At 41.8% G+C, this 15502-nt stretch overlaps 1 protein-coding gene across 2 annotated transcripts in view; it reads right to left on the reverse strand.

Annotated features, from left to right (window-relative positions):
- Nucleotides 1-15502, reverse strand: part of aff2 (AF4/FMR2 family, member 2) — a 332245-nt gene that overhangs the window by 123704 nt on the left and 193039 nt on the right. For both annotated transcript variants that reach the window (XM_070551870.1, XM_070551862.1), the window contains exon 5: nucleotides 5697-5741. In XM_070551870.1, the coding sequence (XP_070407971.1) occupies nucleotides 5697-5741 (45 nt within the window). The remainder of the gene's footprint in view (nucleotides 1-5696; nucleotides 5742-15502) is intronic.

The raw sequence follows: 15502 nt of genomic DNA on the forward strand, positions 1-15502 counted from the left end.
TAACTTGGATTTCATAAAACATGATGAAGTTTAAAATGTATTTTATAAATGGGGTTTAAAAGTTGAGTATTCGATTGTTTGTTGATTCAATTGTTGAGCCGAACCTCCTGTCTCCGTATCATAACCCAAACAGAAAGAGACTGCTGGAGACTGCCTGGCGACCTGACCTCTTCAGACACACAGAGGTCGCTGGAGCCTGACATTTTTCCAAAGTAAGATAATTAGCTGATTGCTCTTAATAATCTGCTAACTATCTGACACTTATGTGTCTGTTAAATACCAATAAAACTTGATTATGAGAGTAAACATAAATAATATTAAGCAGAGTGTGGCCCCTGATAGAAGGTTAAATGAACAGAATTGAAATGCCAAATTTAGGACCGATGATAAATGTTTTGTTTTGAACCTGAACTAAACAAACTTTCAAAAGTACTGATTGTGCCTTTTTTAATTATCTTCTATGAATGACCTGGTTCGCTCCCTCGAGCAGATTCTTAATTACTATCATTAATCAATATCACTAGAGACTATTCAATATCATCAGAAACATTATCTATTGCAGATAGATGGATTTCTAGGTTACCATGTTTTTTTTCCTTTTCCATTATGCTGTTATCATATGACATTAGACATCTTAAAGGCCAAGACTTGAGCCATGGGTCAAGTCCGTTTATAGCCTTGAATCTTTTCTAGCAAATGAACTTCATACACAAATCTCCCCATCTATGATAAAAGTTATCCTAACCTTTGATTTTGTGTTCACGATTTTAGTAACGTCTAATTTATGCCTTCCTAGTAGGTTGGTGAATACTTTCTGTTGTTTTTGCTAAATCTTTCTTTTGCCCCCATGGCAGATCAGCTCCCACTTTATTATCACCTTCTTCATTCAACAAAGAGGGAGCAGCGGCCGCCCTTGACTCATCATCTTTGTTTTATTATTGCTAGACGAGCTTTATAAGATGACACTTGTCCTACATGACCTGAGATGTGATCAGTAGCATGATGATCTAACAAATGCTCTTTGATGGTCACATTAATTTGAGAATGACCTGATTACATATGAGTCTAGTAGTTTGTCAGTCTTGTATTTTGTTTATTTTGTTTATTTCTTGTTGTTTTGTGAATATAAATACTTTTGTTGTTCATAATCCCACTTAAGTTATATTCCTCTGCTTGACCTTTAATCTAATTAGGGCCCTTCCTCAGCGTAGCTTGTTTTCTGAAGTATGACCATTTTAGACAAATTTCATTCTTATACAAGTTAGACTGTCTTTTCCTTTCCTGAAACGATTATCATTTTTTTCAAACATTTTTAGGGTCATGTGTATCTAAGAACACCCTCAGTTGTTTTTTGATTGTCCATTGTCTCTATGTGACAGATGAGTTTTATTTTCCTTAGATAATTCTGTTACCCACTTTAACTTACGGAGCTTTAATTTAGCAGTATTTATCTCCTGTTGACAAATTTTACTAATTATTTGAGTAGCATTATTGGGTGATATTGTACATTGTTGATGTGCTCTGAAGCAACCTACCCTACTGAATCTATGTGGAGTTGAAATATTTTTATCATTAGGACTGGTTTCGTTGTTAGTTAACTCCAGTGTTAGAAGCAAAGAGATTAAGTTAAGAAGTCACTAGAGGTGAAAGTTTCTGGCATAATGAGAGCAAACACATAGTCTCTATGATATTTTTATTTTTGATATGAGCGTGGGGATGATGACAAGCTCACCCTTTTTCCCAGATGGGTTGATTTTTTTTTCTTTAGATTACAATATTCTGCAACAGCTCTTTTACTACAATTTCTCCTGTTACTTCCAGGTGATGTAAATTACTTTTTGTGTTTATTTTCTATTTTCTTTACACGGATTATGTTTTTTTTTTTGTTTAGTTTGTTTTGGGTTGTTTTGTAGTTTTATGCACACTGTGCTGCACGACTCTGCCCCCTGCTGATGTGTACTAGTAATTGCATATTCCTTGGGGTGGGTGTTTTTTCACATTATGTGAGGTCCAACTTTAACATCAGCTTGGTGCAGTGCTTGCCGGTATCGGACCCTTCTGTTTATGTTTCGTTTCTGGTGAGCCCTGAGTTGCCTCTTGCCTGAAGAGGAGGGGAGGCTGATAACGATTTCCTCACATTATTTCTCTGCCTGGATGGAATTACCTTAAATATTAGATGATTGTTGCTGAAAGCAATTCAAAATCAACAGTGATCTCCCAGAAATTTCTTGTGCTTTTTTGCGACAGGTGGTGAAACCAGGAAATTGGGTTTTGATGAAGGTGCTGAAGCGAAACAGATGGGGCAGCCAGAGGTCCATTCGAAGTACTCCTCATCACTCCCACTGCTGCGAATTGCTGAGAGGCCATCTTGGATTCTTCTATCCCACTGCAAGCTTATCAACTAACCGCTTTAGCGCGGCAACGAAGTCCGGCTACAAAAGGGTGGGCCACCACTGGGGTGCCGCCTCTCAAACCCGGTGAAGATGGAGGTCCGCTTCAAGGTCATTGGTTTCACCACACTGTTGATGTTGGTGGTCACACTCATGGCCCTGCACTTGGGCCGCCTCTCAGAACCTGATGGAACAACTGAGACAGCAGCATTTGAGGGGTACTAGAACTGGAACTGAAACGACGGATTGGGGTTCTTCTCTGACCGCACACCTACATGACAACGTAACCTGCATCCACCTCGGCTGATGACCCCCTGGATGCAACTACAACAGGATCAACTACTTCAAGCACCTGCACCCAAATCTCCAGACTGGTTTCACGGTCAAGGACCTGAAGGACTTTTCGGGGACAAGATCAGCTCCCTGACAATTGGACAACTGCCTTGACACGCCACGGAAGGACCCTGAAGTCTTCCTATTGAGAAGTTGAACTGTGCGCTTCATGTTCCAAACTACGGTATTACGCTCCGGACCTGAACTTCAAGGTACTCATCAACACAAGACTGAAACCACCCTGATCAACGGAAGAGGACTCTGAATTTCAAACTGTAGCGGAATGAAATGACTGTTTTCTGACCTAAAGGTCATGCCTGCTCTGCTCAATGTGGGGAGACACAGTCTCCTTCAACAACCTAATCTCTCAAGGTCTCATGCCTCTCATTCTAAACTGCTTCACTTCCTTTCCAGCTCAAGACCAAGACAAAAGACTCTACTCTTCCTTTTTAATAAATAATTAAATAATGTCTGTTAGTCCCAATAATAATGTGAGCCCAATGTAAATCAATCTGTGAAACGACAATGTTAATTACTTGAATTATAATACTGTAATCAGTAGTATTTGTATAAGTATTAACTTGGTACAGATGCACTAGACACTCCTATGACACAAGTAATGTTAAGATCACATGACACATTCCCTTTGTCTCTCCAATCAGAGCTTTCCTTTCTGGCGCGTGGTGTGGCCTGTGTGGTGTTAATACAAACCTCTTTTGGTTGTCAAATCCTGATTCGACCATAAATCAAAACATCTGAATTATAAAACTAACTCCCACTTAGCTCAGTTCAAACGTTCTAGAGTTGCGAGCCGGCCACTCGTAACTTTTTAACCACAAAGAACCTTGACCAGCTGGAAAATAAACCTGTTGCAAGCTCCACCTGAACGCAACGCTCCTTCAGAGTAAAGCTGAACTCACTGACCCTGCAGGGTCCCGCTGACACTGTCAACCACCTGCCGCGTACCTGGAGGCAATCCCAAGAGTAGTCTGCTGTACCGTACGCTGTTTCATCGGCTCCGGTACCAAAGGGGGGTCCAACAGAGACCTGGCATTCTGGATCTACACGGAGGTCTCCGCAAGGGTATGTAGAGCGGCAATATGGCGTCTGAATGTAGTTTTTGAAACTCCAACTGTAGTTTAGCGTAAACATTCGCTCCCACACAGAACTAATGCTTCTCTGAAAACGAGAGTTCTGATAACAACATTCCACATTACACCCTCCATCTTGCCTCATTCACACCTAGATCCATTCATCACACAGAGTGTTTAGCGTTAGCTAGCCTTGTTTTAAATTGTTTAGAAATAAATCTTCTTAAACTTTAAAACTTCTCTCTCTCTCTCTCTCTCTCTCTCTCTCTCGTCTCTGGGTTAATACGAAGTGTTACCTAATCCCTGCAATAAAAAGTTCTGATCTTCTAGTTAAAGTAATATTCAAAGATCCATCAAATTGATTTCATATTTCCTATGGAGTCTCACATTTTACGGTTCATTACGTAAGAAGTAACTAACTAATCGTTACAAAACCTATGCTCCAACCAGGACTCTCAGTCCGGGGACAAGCCCTTTGATGAAGAACGCCTGATTTGCCTCAGCTCTGCCATAGTTAGAGCTGCATAAACTAATATTACAGGTTCATTTTTCCTCATTCACAGGAAGATTCGTCTGCAACTTGGAGCTTTAAACTAAATTCACCTGACGTTTCGATACACTGTACAGATGTTTTCTGTGTATTATATGGTTTTGCTAACCCATTCCCAATCTCCTTACAGGAACTGCCATAAATTGTAGAATCGTGCATCACAGCAAATTCATTCCAATATGTATGAAATAGTTTTTTTTCTTAAGGTTATAATTGTGTTGATTTAGCTGATTCCATTTTCTATCTCTGTGAACTGCTGTAAGATATTATAGCCAGTTTTGCTTACCTTATCGTGTTTATTACCTTTATTAGTTCTCATTATTTTGCTGATTTTTGAATTGAACTTTGTATGGAAGGATTCTTTGGGCGAAGTTATCAGGATTGAGATTACGATCCGCAGTAGATAAAAGCTTGCAGCACCTCATGCTGCGTTGTTACTTCATCGTGTTGATTCTGAACCTTTCATATCTGATCGTACTGTTTATTACTTTGCTTATTATTTTTCTTGTTTCGATGCTCATCATTTTTGTCTTGAGTTGCTTGATTTGTACCCTATTGGTCCTTATGACTGCTGAGATGATCACCCTTCCTGGTTTTACCCCTTCCCTATTCCTTCACTCGTGATTGATGCAGCTTTCATAGATAATGGCGACAAGTTATGGAGGTGGATAAAATTCCTTATTTAACTTATTCTTGTTTTCCTTATTTGGTTATGTTTTGCTTTGTTTTGTTGGTTTCTTTTGTTTGGTTATCCTTTTCAGATAAACAGGAGGGAATGGTATAGACATTTTGTTTATTTATTCTTGATCATTGACTCAATGCCTCTTTGCATGCTCACATTTTCAGACACACCCACACACACACACACACACACACACACACACACACACACACACACACACACACACACACACACAATCTTGACTTCCCACACTCTCTCTCTCACATTGATTCCTTTCTTATCTCTTGGTACAAATAAACTCTGTGACCAGATGTTCGGGGCATTTTGCCTCGTGCAGTATGCCACAGTTATAACTGTTTGGCTTGTCTGTTCATTGTCTCGTTTTTCTCTTCGACCACAGGAGATGGGTTATTGATAAACATATTGATAAAATCCATGACACACACCTCCCTCCTCCCTCAAAGCCTTTCTTGTTGTTATTCTCCCTCCCAGCTCTGTCCTTTCTTCCTACAACCAGAATCCCTGGAGAAGGGCCACATTCTTTGGGAGCAAACAAAAAACAGCTGATAATCAGCGTAATTAGTGTGTGTGTGTGCGAGTGTGTGTGTGTGCGAGTGTGTGTGTGTGTGTGTGTGTGCACCGCAACATACCCGCAGAATCTCTTCAACGCAGCTGGAGTCATTTGGCAGGCTGACCTGTAAAGACAAGGAGAAACAGCGACATCTCTGAGCTTCATGTTACGTGTAAAACAGCAGGAACTTCTAGTTGTAGGCAAACGGAGGTAAAGCATCCAGGAAGTCTGCATTACAGTCCAAACAGAAAGAACTTTCATTTTCTGCTTGGTTTATATTTTACCCAGATGCCTTAGAAAGAAAATCTTTAACAATGTATTGCAGCTCTGCATCAAACACTAATGAGTGCTGTTTCTCAAGGCGAGTAGGGATCTGATGGCCTAATGCTTCAGATGAGAGGTCTGCTGTGGGCAGTGACACCAGCTCTCCGAAACCCAACATGATAATCCACTATGTGTAAGGAGCTCTGCCTCGTTCACAGTCTGGTCCTCTGGTGGAAAGTGTTTTATTATTAGTAGTAGTAGTAGTATTAGTAGTAGTAGTAGTAGTAGTAGTAGTATTAAGGGACCTGCCATTCCTTTTTGTTATGCACCAGAGGATTTGATCCCTTCATTATTATTCTTCCACGAATGTTACAGCAGCCCGAACGGCAGAGTGCACCCCCACAAGTCATACATCAAAATGACCGACTCGGCCGTAGGAGGTGTGCAATTACTTTTCCAAGCCTTTTGATTTACCATGGGGGAAATTATTAGCAAAATACATCAAAATGTGTGTGCGTGTCTCAATCTGCCAGACCGTTTACAACTTTTATGTACTTTATGTGCGGACACTCACTCTTGTTCACCAGAGGATATAGTCTCTTGATTAGGAGTGTGCACCCCCACAAATGATGCATCAAAATGACCCCAACGCCAAAAATCTTTATCTTTGGTTGTTCACCCCAACACAACCCAAATATCACTATTTTGGGGTGGTAACCCCAAACAGGCCAAAATATCATGATTTTGGGTTGTTCACCCCAACGTGACCCACATATAATAATTTTGGGGTAATCACCCAGACGTCACCCTAATATAATGATTTTTGGGCCGCTATAACACATGGCCAATATCTTGTGCAAGCGGAAAGGTCCCTTTTTAAAATGTCTTCAGGATTTGTTTTGTTATTATTATTATTATTATTATTATTATCATTATTATTATTATTATTGTTATTATTATTATTATTATTATTATTATTATTATTATTATTAAATGCAACAAGTGGTTTCTACAGGATATTTTCAGTTTGAGTGAAGTCTAGCTTTAAATGAAGTGTGTGTGAGTGTGTGTATGTTCCGCATTCTTATTGTTTAAGGTATTAATCTTTTAGGACCCTTTAACCTGCGTGAACTCTGGCTCACTGCAAAAAAATATTAATAATTCTTTGATTTTGTTCTATAATTTCATCATTTTACAATATTTGTTCTATTTTGGTTCATAAATGTTCATTTTTCTAATGTTTCTAAGGTCCTTCTAATGCTACATAGCTAAGAGAAATGAAGAAAGCACATGAAATAACAGCTCAGGAAGGTTAAGACTTATTTTCAAGTCAAATCCAAGCGTTGCAGCTATGAGACCATCCAGTCATGTGAGGAGGGCAGCAGCCAGCCCTCCAGAAGTGATCTCTACGTGTGAATGTGACTGAAAGTCCTTCTGCAGCATTGTGTAAATGAAATCTGGTCAAAATAGGCTCATCAAGAAGCTTTTGCTCAGTATAAACAAATCAGAGGCAACAAATAAAAGGTGTTCAATCCCAGCTCACAGTCGTTTGGGGTTTCATCGACTCCACGCTCCAGCACACCTGACTCAGTGTTTAAACACCTCCTCCACGGGTCATGACGCTCTGCAGAAGCCTGTCCTGATGCTGCAGCATGATGAGAGTTTTATGGCTTTTCAGTGTCCACAAAACCAGATTTTTCTGCCTTGTTGCTGAGATGTTCTTAATCTAACAGAGTTTATGAAAACATGGATGGAGTCTTTACATTTCAAGTAATGTTTTCATTACTCTTGTTTATGTCTTACCATGTGGACCGATCCAAAACATTAGGTCACGCCAAGTCAAAGCTGCTCCACCCTCTGTGGTTGAGCTGAGGTCGAAACATTCACTTACTTGATTCTTGTGCTAATTATATATAAATATATCAGTGAACACGCTTTCATACGTGTTGGTTTGTAAAGCATCTAAAAACAGGATTTTTCAGAAAGCTCATGAAATGACTGGTTTGGCCCGTTTCTCGTAAACCCACAGGACAATTTTAGCTCAACGAGTTACGGGACTGCCAGCCGTTTGATTTGAAAGCAGAGACAGAGTCCGTTTAAATACTTCAATTAACCAGTTCAGTGGCTGCACACCACTGCTGTGTGTCCATAGATCCTTCCTCTGGTCGGTAAGTCGTCACACCAGCCTGGGATATCAGCTAGGACCAGTAAGATGTGACGGCTGTAAAAGGTGAACAAGTGAAATCAAATCCTTATGTTCCACCACGAAACAGGTCATCCTGAGGAGAGCTGCAGTTCCAGCGCTACGCTAACTTTTATAGTCATCTAAAATGCTAAAGCATGTGTGTTTGGTGTATAAATGTTAGAAAGAGTGAAAAAGAGGCCCACGATCAAAATAAAGGTTATAGTGGCTCATTTTGCCACCATAGTGCTCACTCATCAGGGTCACCATGGTAACACAGCAGGATAATACGTGGTAACACCCATGGCTAGTAAGTAATCTTTATTTGTGCAGCTTTTTGAACACAAGCCACGTCAAAGCCAGGCAACATTCACTGATACAGACATGAAGAAAAGCATTAAAGCAAACTCCAATAATGACTAAAGAGCTTGTTAAAACACTTGTTTTTAGTTTTAGTCACTCTTTTTTTAAAGAGCAAGTTCACTGAGAAACCATTATATAATTATTATTTTAGAAAATGATCATTCTGAGTTTAACATTCAGAACGAACGTGAAAACTGTCTTCTACCCATCTTTCCTGCATTAGACCAACAGATCTATGGCTCACTGTCACCCATCTTAAATCGTGACGGGGAAGGCTGTTGTTGGCTTAGCATCCAGGAAACAGCAGACAATGTCTTGGCTAGTAGAGGCTAACCGTTAGCATGAGCAACTCCACCACACAGCAGCACTCCTCCAGGCTTGTGGTATTTGTGGAGATAAATCGCTTCAGTGCTGGGTGTGAAAAGTGTGACTTTAAAAACTATACACATGGGTGATGAACTAAAAGAAGATGTATTTTTTGTGACATCGCGTCTGTGCCAGCTCCTGAGTAAAATCGCTTTCATCCGTGGAGCTGTGTTGTGGGCGACGGTGGCGCAGGAGTTAAGCGCTCGCCCCGTAATCGGAAGGTTGCAGGTTCGAGCCCCGCTCAGTCTGTCGCTGTGTCCTTGGGCAAGACACTTAACCCACGTTGCCTGCTGGTGGTGGTCGGAGGGACCGGTGGCGCCAGTGCTCGGCAGCCTCGCCTCTGTCAGTGCGTCCCAGGGCAGCTGTGGCTACATCGTAGCTCATCCCCACCAGTGTGTGAATGTGTGTGTGAATGGGTGAATGACTGATTGTGTTGTAAAGCGCCTTGGGGGGTTCCAGGACTCTAGAAGGCGCTATATCAAATACAGACCACTTATCTTTCTGTCCCCCGTTTGAGTTCTGCGCTGTTGCACGCGAGTGAAACCCAGCAACAGACGAAACTGGCCTTTTCTGACTCAATTCTATTTCCAACAGTAAAGCAAAGAAGACAGCACATGAAATTCATGTCTTAAAAAGGGAAATTCAGTTCTCTACATACACATCTATTACCATCCTTACTGCAGCCTTCAGACAAGCTAAGACTAGCATAGGGAACCTAAGTCACGCACATCTACTTCCGGACCACGGGTCCCCGGAAGAACGAAAAAAAGAACGCTAGGCAACGGGGCTAATACACCATTTTCTAATTCCGCTTGTTTTGTGCCATGGATTTCACATATGATGTCCGTGAATTTTAAAGACACATTTTGGTACCAAGAACGCGCTTATTTTCTAACGGGGGAAAAGCTATTTTAGTTTTTGTGTGAAAATAAGTCCAGGACTACAAATGTGCTTCATGAAAGTGACGTCATCGAACCAGACACGGAGAAAACTGGGAAAAGGGCTGTAAGTTCAGCAAACTTCCCACAGGAGGAAAGAGCCACCATAAATCTGGTCATGTGGTGAGTAGCAGCTACGCTAGGGGGGAGGAGATTATGTGGTGACGTCACATATGCAACGTACCGATGTAGTCATGGTAATTATGAACTTTTACAAGCTCATAAATCTCAAAGTACGTGACTGGCGTGATGGAAACTCCCATCATTACTTTTCATTTAGATTGCAGTACAACATATGTGCGATCCAGGGCGTAAGGCAAAGCAGATTAGAAAATAACTCTTTCAGCCCCGTTGACTTGCATTCATTTGTTGGTTCCTCCAGGGCCCGACCAGAAAGGGAGAATTAGGCTCCCTATTCATCTTTAAGCTAACAGTCACTTTGCAATTTGTGTTGAGGAAATTCCAGAACAATAAGCAGAAAAATGTCCTGGTGGTCACACATGTTAACATTTACTTTTGACTTTTTTACAGTGTTTAATGAAATCAGCATTTTCATTTTCAAAGGAAGGCGGATCAGAAGCCAGCAGCTACTTCGGGGGAAAATTTCGAGTTTAAATGTAAGTCAGCTAATTTAAAATGTTTTTTTAGATCCAAAGACGTTATCTATGGTTGTTAGTTGCTTATCAGTTGCAGCTTCAGTGGCTAGCGGGTGGTAACTCGCCCATATTTTTAATTTAATAAACATATACACAGTTTAAAAAGCTTGTTATATATTTACACATAATCTAATACGTATAAAATATAATGTTATCTCCCGTGTCACGTGATGTTACGTGACCGCCGTGGAAGCCGCGGTCATGTGATGCAAGTCTGTTCCATTTAACCGTTTTCTTTCACCAAGGAAGGCCCGTGTCCTCGTAAGCTAGGCGCCTTGACACTGAGAAACACACCTCCGGTGCATCCTTGCTCAGCTAGCTAAACGGCTAACAAACGGAGAACACACGCCTCAGTAGAACATGAACATTGGAACACGTCTTGGTTCATGATGACGTATCTCCTAGGCAACCAGGGCGGGACCAAGACATCAAGGCGAGGTTCCTTGGCATTGAGAAACACCCCTTGATTTTTTTGGGTGCATGCAGGTTCCGCTTCTTTCTTCTTCATCCCAAATGAAGCAGACATGACACACTGGGGATTTGCTGCCCCCTAGAAATAGGATTAGATTAAGTAAACTTTAAACATTCCTAGTTTAGGTTTACACTTAGTACATTTGACTTTATTTCAAGCATCTTGATAATAGTTGTGATTTTATAAATTGTTGTTAAACTTACATAAAAGTTTTAGCTGGTGTTTACTAGGGCCAAGACTATTTTGAGGCTATAAAAACATAACACACCAAATCCAGCTGGGATGCAAGCTTAGATGTATGTTTTGGTCCAGAGCTGCAGGTTAAATGAATCAAACTTACGACCAGCAAAGAAAATTAGTGAGGGGTACTAATAAAAGTGCTTCAGGGTTTGTGCATCAGCAGCCTTTATTATAAGCAGAAAACCTAAAAGACCTATTTCCCAACTGGAGGTTTGTTTTTCTTCTCAATCACATCAAAAATCTGCTTTTCTGTTTAATGCAAACACGTATTTTTGCAGCTTTGGGACACAGAATTGTGTCTGATAAAAGCTCGGCAGGAGAACTCTCTCATGTCTAATGCATTACAGCATCATAACCTTTGTTACACGCCATTACCAACAGCACCGACATGAACACAGGAGCAATTTAGTAACCACGGTGATGGAGGTGACATCATATGCAGTCCTAAATCACCTCCTGCTGAAACAACAAAGGAGTCTGTAGTTGACTGAATGAACATCTGCCTGTATGTTTTCAGGACTCACGCCGTGTTTCTGCATCATTTTATCCATCAGACAGCCAGTCGATAGGAGCAGACAGATAATGGTCCTCCCACTGAATGGAATCGTTGTCTAATAAAGAAACAGTAACACAGGTCAGGAACGGATGGCAGGTTGCTCTTCAGGAGCCCACCATCTCCTTTGTCATAAAAAAGGCCCAGCAGAGGATGTACTTCCTGAGGCAGCTGAAGAAATTCAACTTGCAAGCACAGTCGATGAGGCAGTTCTACACCGCAGTCATCCAGTCCATCCTCAACTCCTCAATCACCGCGTGGTACGCCGGAGCCACCACCAGCGACTAGAAGAAGCTGCAGCGTGTTGTACACTCTGCTGAGAAGGTCATTGGCTGCAAACTCACCTCCATACAGAACCTGTACACCTCCAGGTCGGATGACAACTGACCCGTGTCACCCTGGATACAGTCTTTTTGACACGCTCCCATCTGGCAGGAGGCTCCTATCCATTCGGACCAGAACCTTTTGCCACAATAACAGTTTATTCCCCTCGGCTGTCATACTCCAGAATGACAGTCCTAAGGCTGCCCACTCAAGTCGCTTGGTTTCAGTCACATGACCCTGTGTTGTGTTCCTACCTGAACTGTGCCACTCTGATCAGTACCTACCCTCTCTTGTAAATAGTAGCAGTTTCTCTAATTATTGCCACTTTATAATATTATTTTATCATGATTATACTCGTACTTCCTATATTTACTTATCCCTTGTCTAGTACCAGAGCAATTTCCTAATGTTGTGATTTCTCGCACATGTGGCAATAAAACCCTTTTGATTCTGATTTAAAGCTCCTAACATGTGATTCAAATGTGCATAAAATTAAGAATTATGTGAAAATGAACCAACACTTTGGAATTTAAAGAAGCATGAAGTAAAAATGGCATCCTGTGGTCAGATGAGGGTACTGCAGTCCATGTTTCAAAACAAACGAGTCCGCTCTGTGTAACTATTGCCAGTTAGGGATCGGCACCAGAAGGTTCTAAAAGATGAGTGAAGATGACTCAAACACGGTAAGTTGATAAGTAAATAAATACATTTCACTTTCATTTTGAGTTGTTGCTAACTGAAAATATTAGCTGGAGATCAAGTTAAGCAAGCTAGAGGCTAACATTGAGCTAAAATGCTAACAGTTTATAAGCTGACTTTTTGTTTATAATTAACCGTTAGCATTGTTTGCTCAATGTTTAGTTTCAGCATTCATCACTAAATATTAGAGTTCAAATAAAGACGTGGCTCCTTAGAGGTACAACAAATAACTTCTGGGTCGCTCCACTTTACTGGCTAACAATTTCTGCACAAATATGGTGCTCTTTACCATCCAGTGTCCAATGACAAATGCTGGTGCAGCTGGGGCTGATCGATTTATCATTTTCTGACACAAATTGCAATTTGGCCGTCTGTCCCTGCTGCTGATGTTCTGTCTGTCACCCAGCACCGTGAGTAAGTGAGGGGAAAATGAGATGATTTTTCTGCAGTGGAATGGATTAACTGTAATAACACTACGCGGACTTGAAAAAGCAACATCTCTGCCGGCGGCAGGGGGAAAACTTTACAGTAATTATATAAAAATATGTATAAAACTACAGCTTTGAAGCAGTTTTATGTAATGTCAGGATTACTGAACTGTTAAGAACACAGGTGGTCCCCTCCTCATCTCTCCTAGAGAGCCGGGGACGTAATACCAAGCTTAAGGCCCTATAGACCTGGGGCCTCATCTATCAAGCTTGCTTACGCACAAAACAGGGTCAGAAAACTGCGTAAGCAGCTTTCCACGCAAACTTTGGGATTTATGAAAGAAAACTTAGCAGAAAAATGTGCGCAGCTTTAAGTTGACTAAGGACCTGGCTTACACACATGCTGGACATGGAGAGCACCTGCAGTGCTGCTGCTGAGAAGATACAGTTATGAATTCCAGCAGCATTATCACTTGTACCGCTTCGTTTTCACACAGAACAAGATCCCCCACGCGCACGCACACACACACACACACACACACACACACACACACACACACACACACACACACACACACACACACACACACACACAGCCTGAAGCCAGAATACAGAATGCAGAATATCAGCAGGGGGACAGACTGAGACAGAACATCATGCGTCTGTGACAGTGTGTGTCCTGTCACTGTGACCCGATTGATCATGCACCCTGGCTACTTGGACAGGGGAGATCTCTGTTTGGGTGACTGGTTAGCACGCGTGACTTTCACCCGGGAGTCTGGGGATTGAATCCCGATTGGACCATTTTTTAATATCCGCCACAGATCTCTCTGAAGAACACAACATTGACGGCTTCAGCAACGCTGTGCCACTCCGTGGATTTTCTCTTATTTGCTTTGCAAAAGTACTTCCTTTCATTTCTCCACCTCACCCACAGGTACCTCAACTTCTGCTTCTGTGAAATTGCGCTTCCTTGATCTGCCTTGATCTACGGTCGCCATGTCATCGGCGGAGCGCTGCAACAGCCGGCTTATGTATATGCACGAGATCCACAAGGCACCTTGCATTGACTATTTATGGCAGTAAGTGGGCGTGGTGAGGGCGGGATGTGACTAAAATGCAGCTGAGAAACATTCTTGTTAGTCTCCGATTTATGAAGCGGAGATTGCGTGCAGCTGTGCGTCCTCCATGTAGGGCTGGCTTTGCCGACAGGCGACACAGGCGGCCGCCTGGGGCGCCATCTTATGGATAGGGCGCACAATTTCAAAAAGATAAAAATAAATAAAAAGTTTATTAAATTTATGTTTGTTATATGAAATGCACTCTCTACATACTCAAACAAAATTCCCCTCTGAAATTACATGAAATTAAAACATCAATATTTAAATTCTAATGCTGCATGACGAGCTCCCGCTTGGGCCACCGCGCCGAAGCATTTGACCGTTAAGGGTGCCGTAGATCACGTGCGTGGGTAGCGCTGTAGAAGGACATCCTGTTGTCGTCGCGTTGAACCTTTTGATATCTTTTACAATGAAAAGAACACCTAAGCCATCGGGATCAGCGTTCCGAAAGCGAAGGAAGGAGGAAGAATAAAAGCCGGCCCAAAGCAGAGGTATGTAGACTTTATAAATTTGGCAAAGGAACTTTTTGCGTTAGCATTGTAGCTAACTGCCTCTCCTGCCACGCACGGTCCACGGACGGACCCTCGCTAGATGTTTACACACACAATACAGTATCTGTAACTTTAACTAATTCATTTTACTTTTGAATCGTCGAGTCCAGATGCAGAGAGACAATATCTGCAGCCTGTCGACAGGCACCTGTTGACACCACGGGGGCAGGACTGTCCTCTACACCTGTTGAGTGTCGCTGTGATGATGAAGAATGTAAGATTTTTTACTGGTTTTTGGAGCTTGATTGCAGCCTTTTTATGAACTTTGTTTCAAGTTTTAAGTACGCATACAATATGAATTTAATATTTCCATATCAGAAGAACGTTAGGTGTGGGTGTAGCAACATTTCAACTTTGTCCGACACATCGGGCGGGCGGCACCGCCGCGGCCATAGCGGTGACTCCCCCGCTGCCGCCGGGCCCGGCGGGGAGTGAGAACTGCCTAAACACAGCATGACAACTTATACCGTCTCTTTCATGTTTACGCTGCAGCGTCTTCATCCAGGCATCACGCAGCAGCAGCACATTTACTGAGCTACAGTCTCAGCATCTAGAACCAGGTGAGTAAGTCACTTGTTAGGCTATTTGTAATCAGCTGTAGAAACGGGCTTTTTCAAATTAAACAGCTTATCACATATATTGATATGCAAAATTAACACCAGACACGTGTTTTTGGCACAATCAGTGCAGCATTGATTTAGCATTGAGAATATTAAATAATCTCAACA

Source organism: Nothobranchius furzeri, chromosome 1, assembly GCF_043380555.1.
Source record: "Nothobranchius furzeri strain GRZ-AD chromosome 1, NfurGRZ-RIMD1, whole genome shotgun sequence".
NCBI lineage: Eukaryota > Metazoa > Chordata > Actinopteri > Cyprinodontiformes > Nothobranchiidae > Nothobranchius > Nothobranchius furzeri.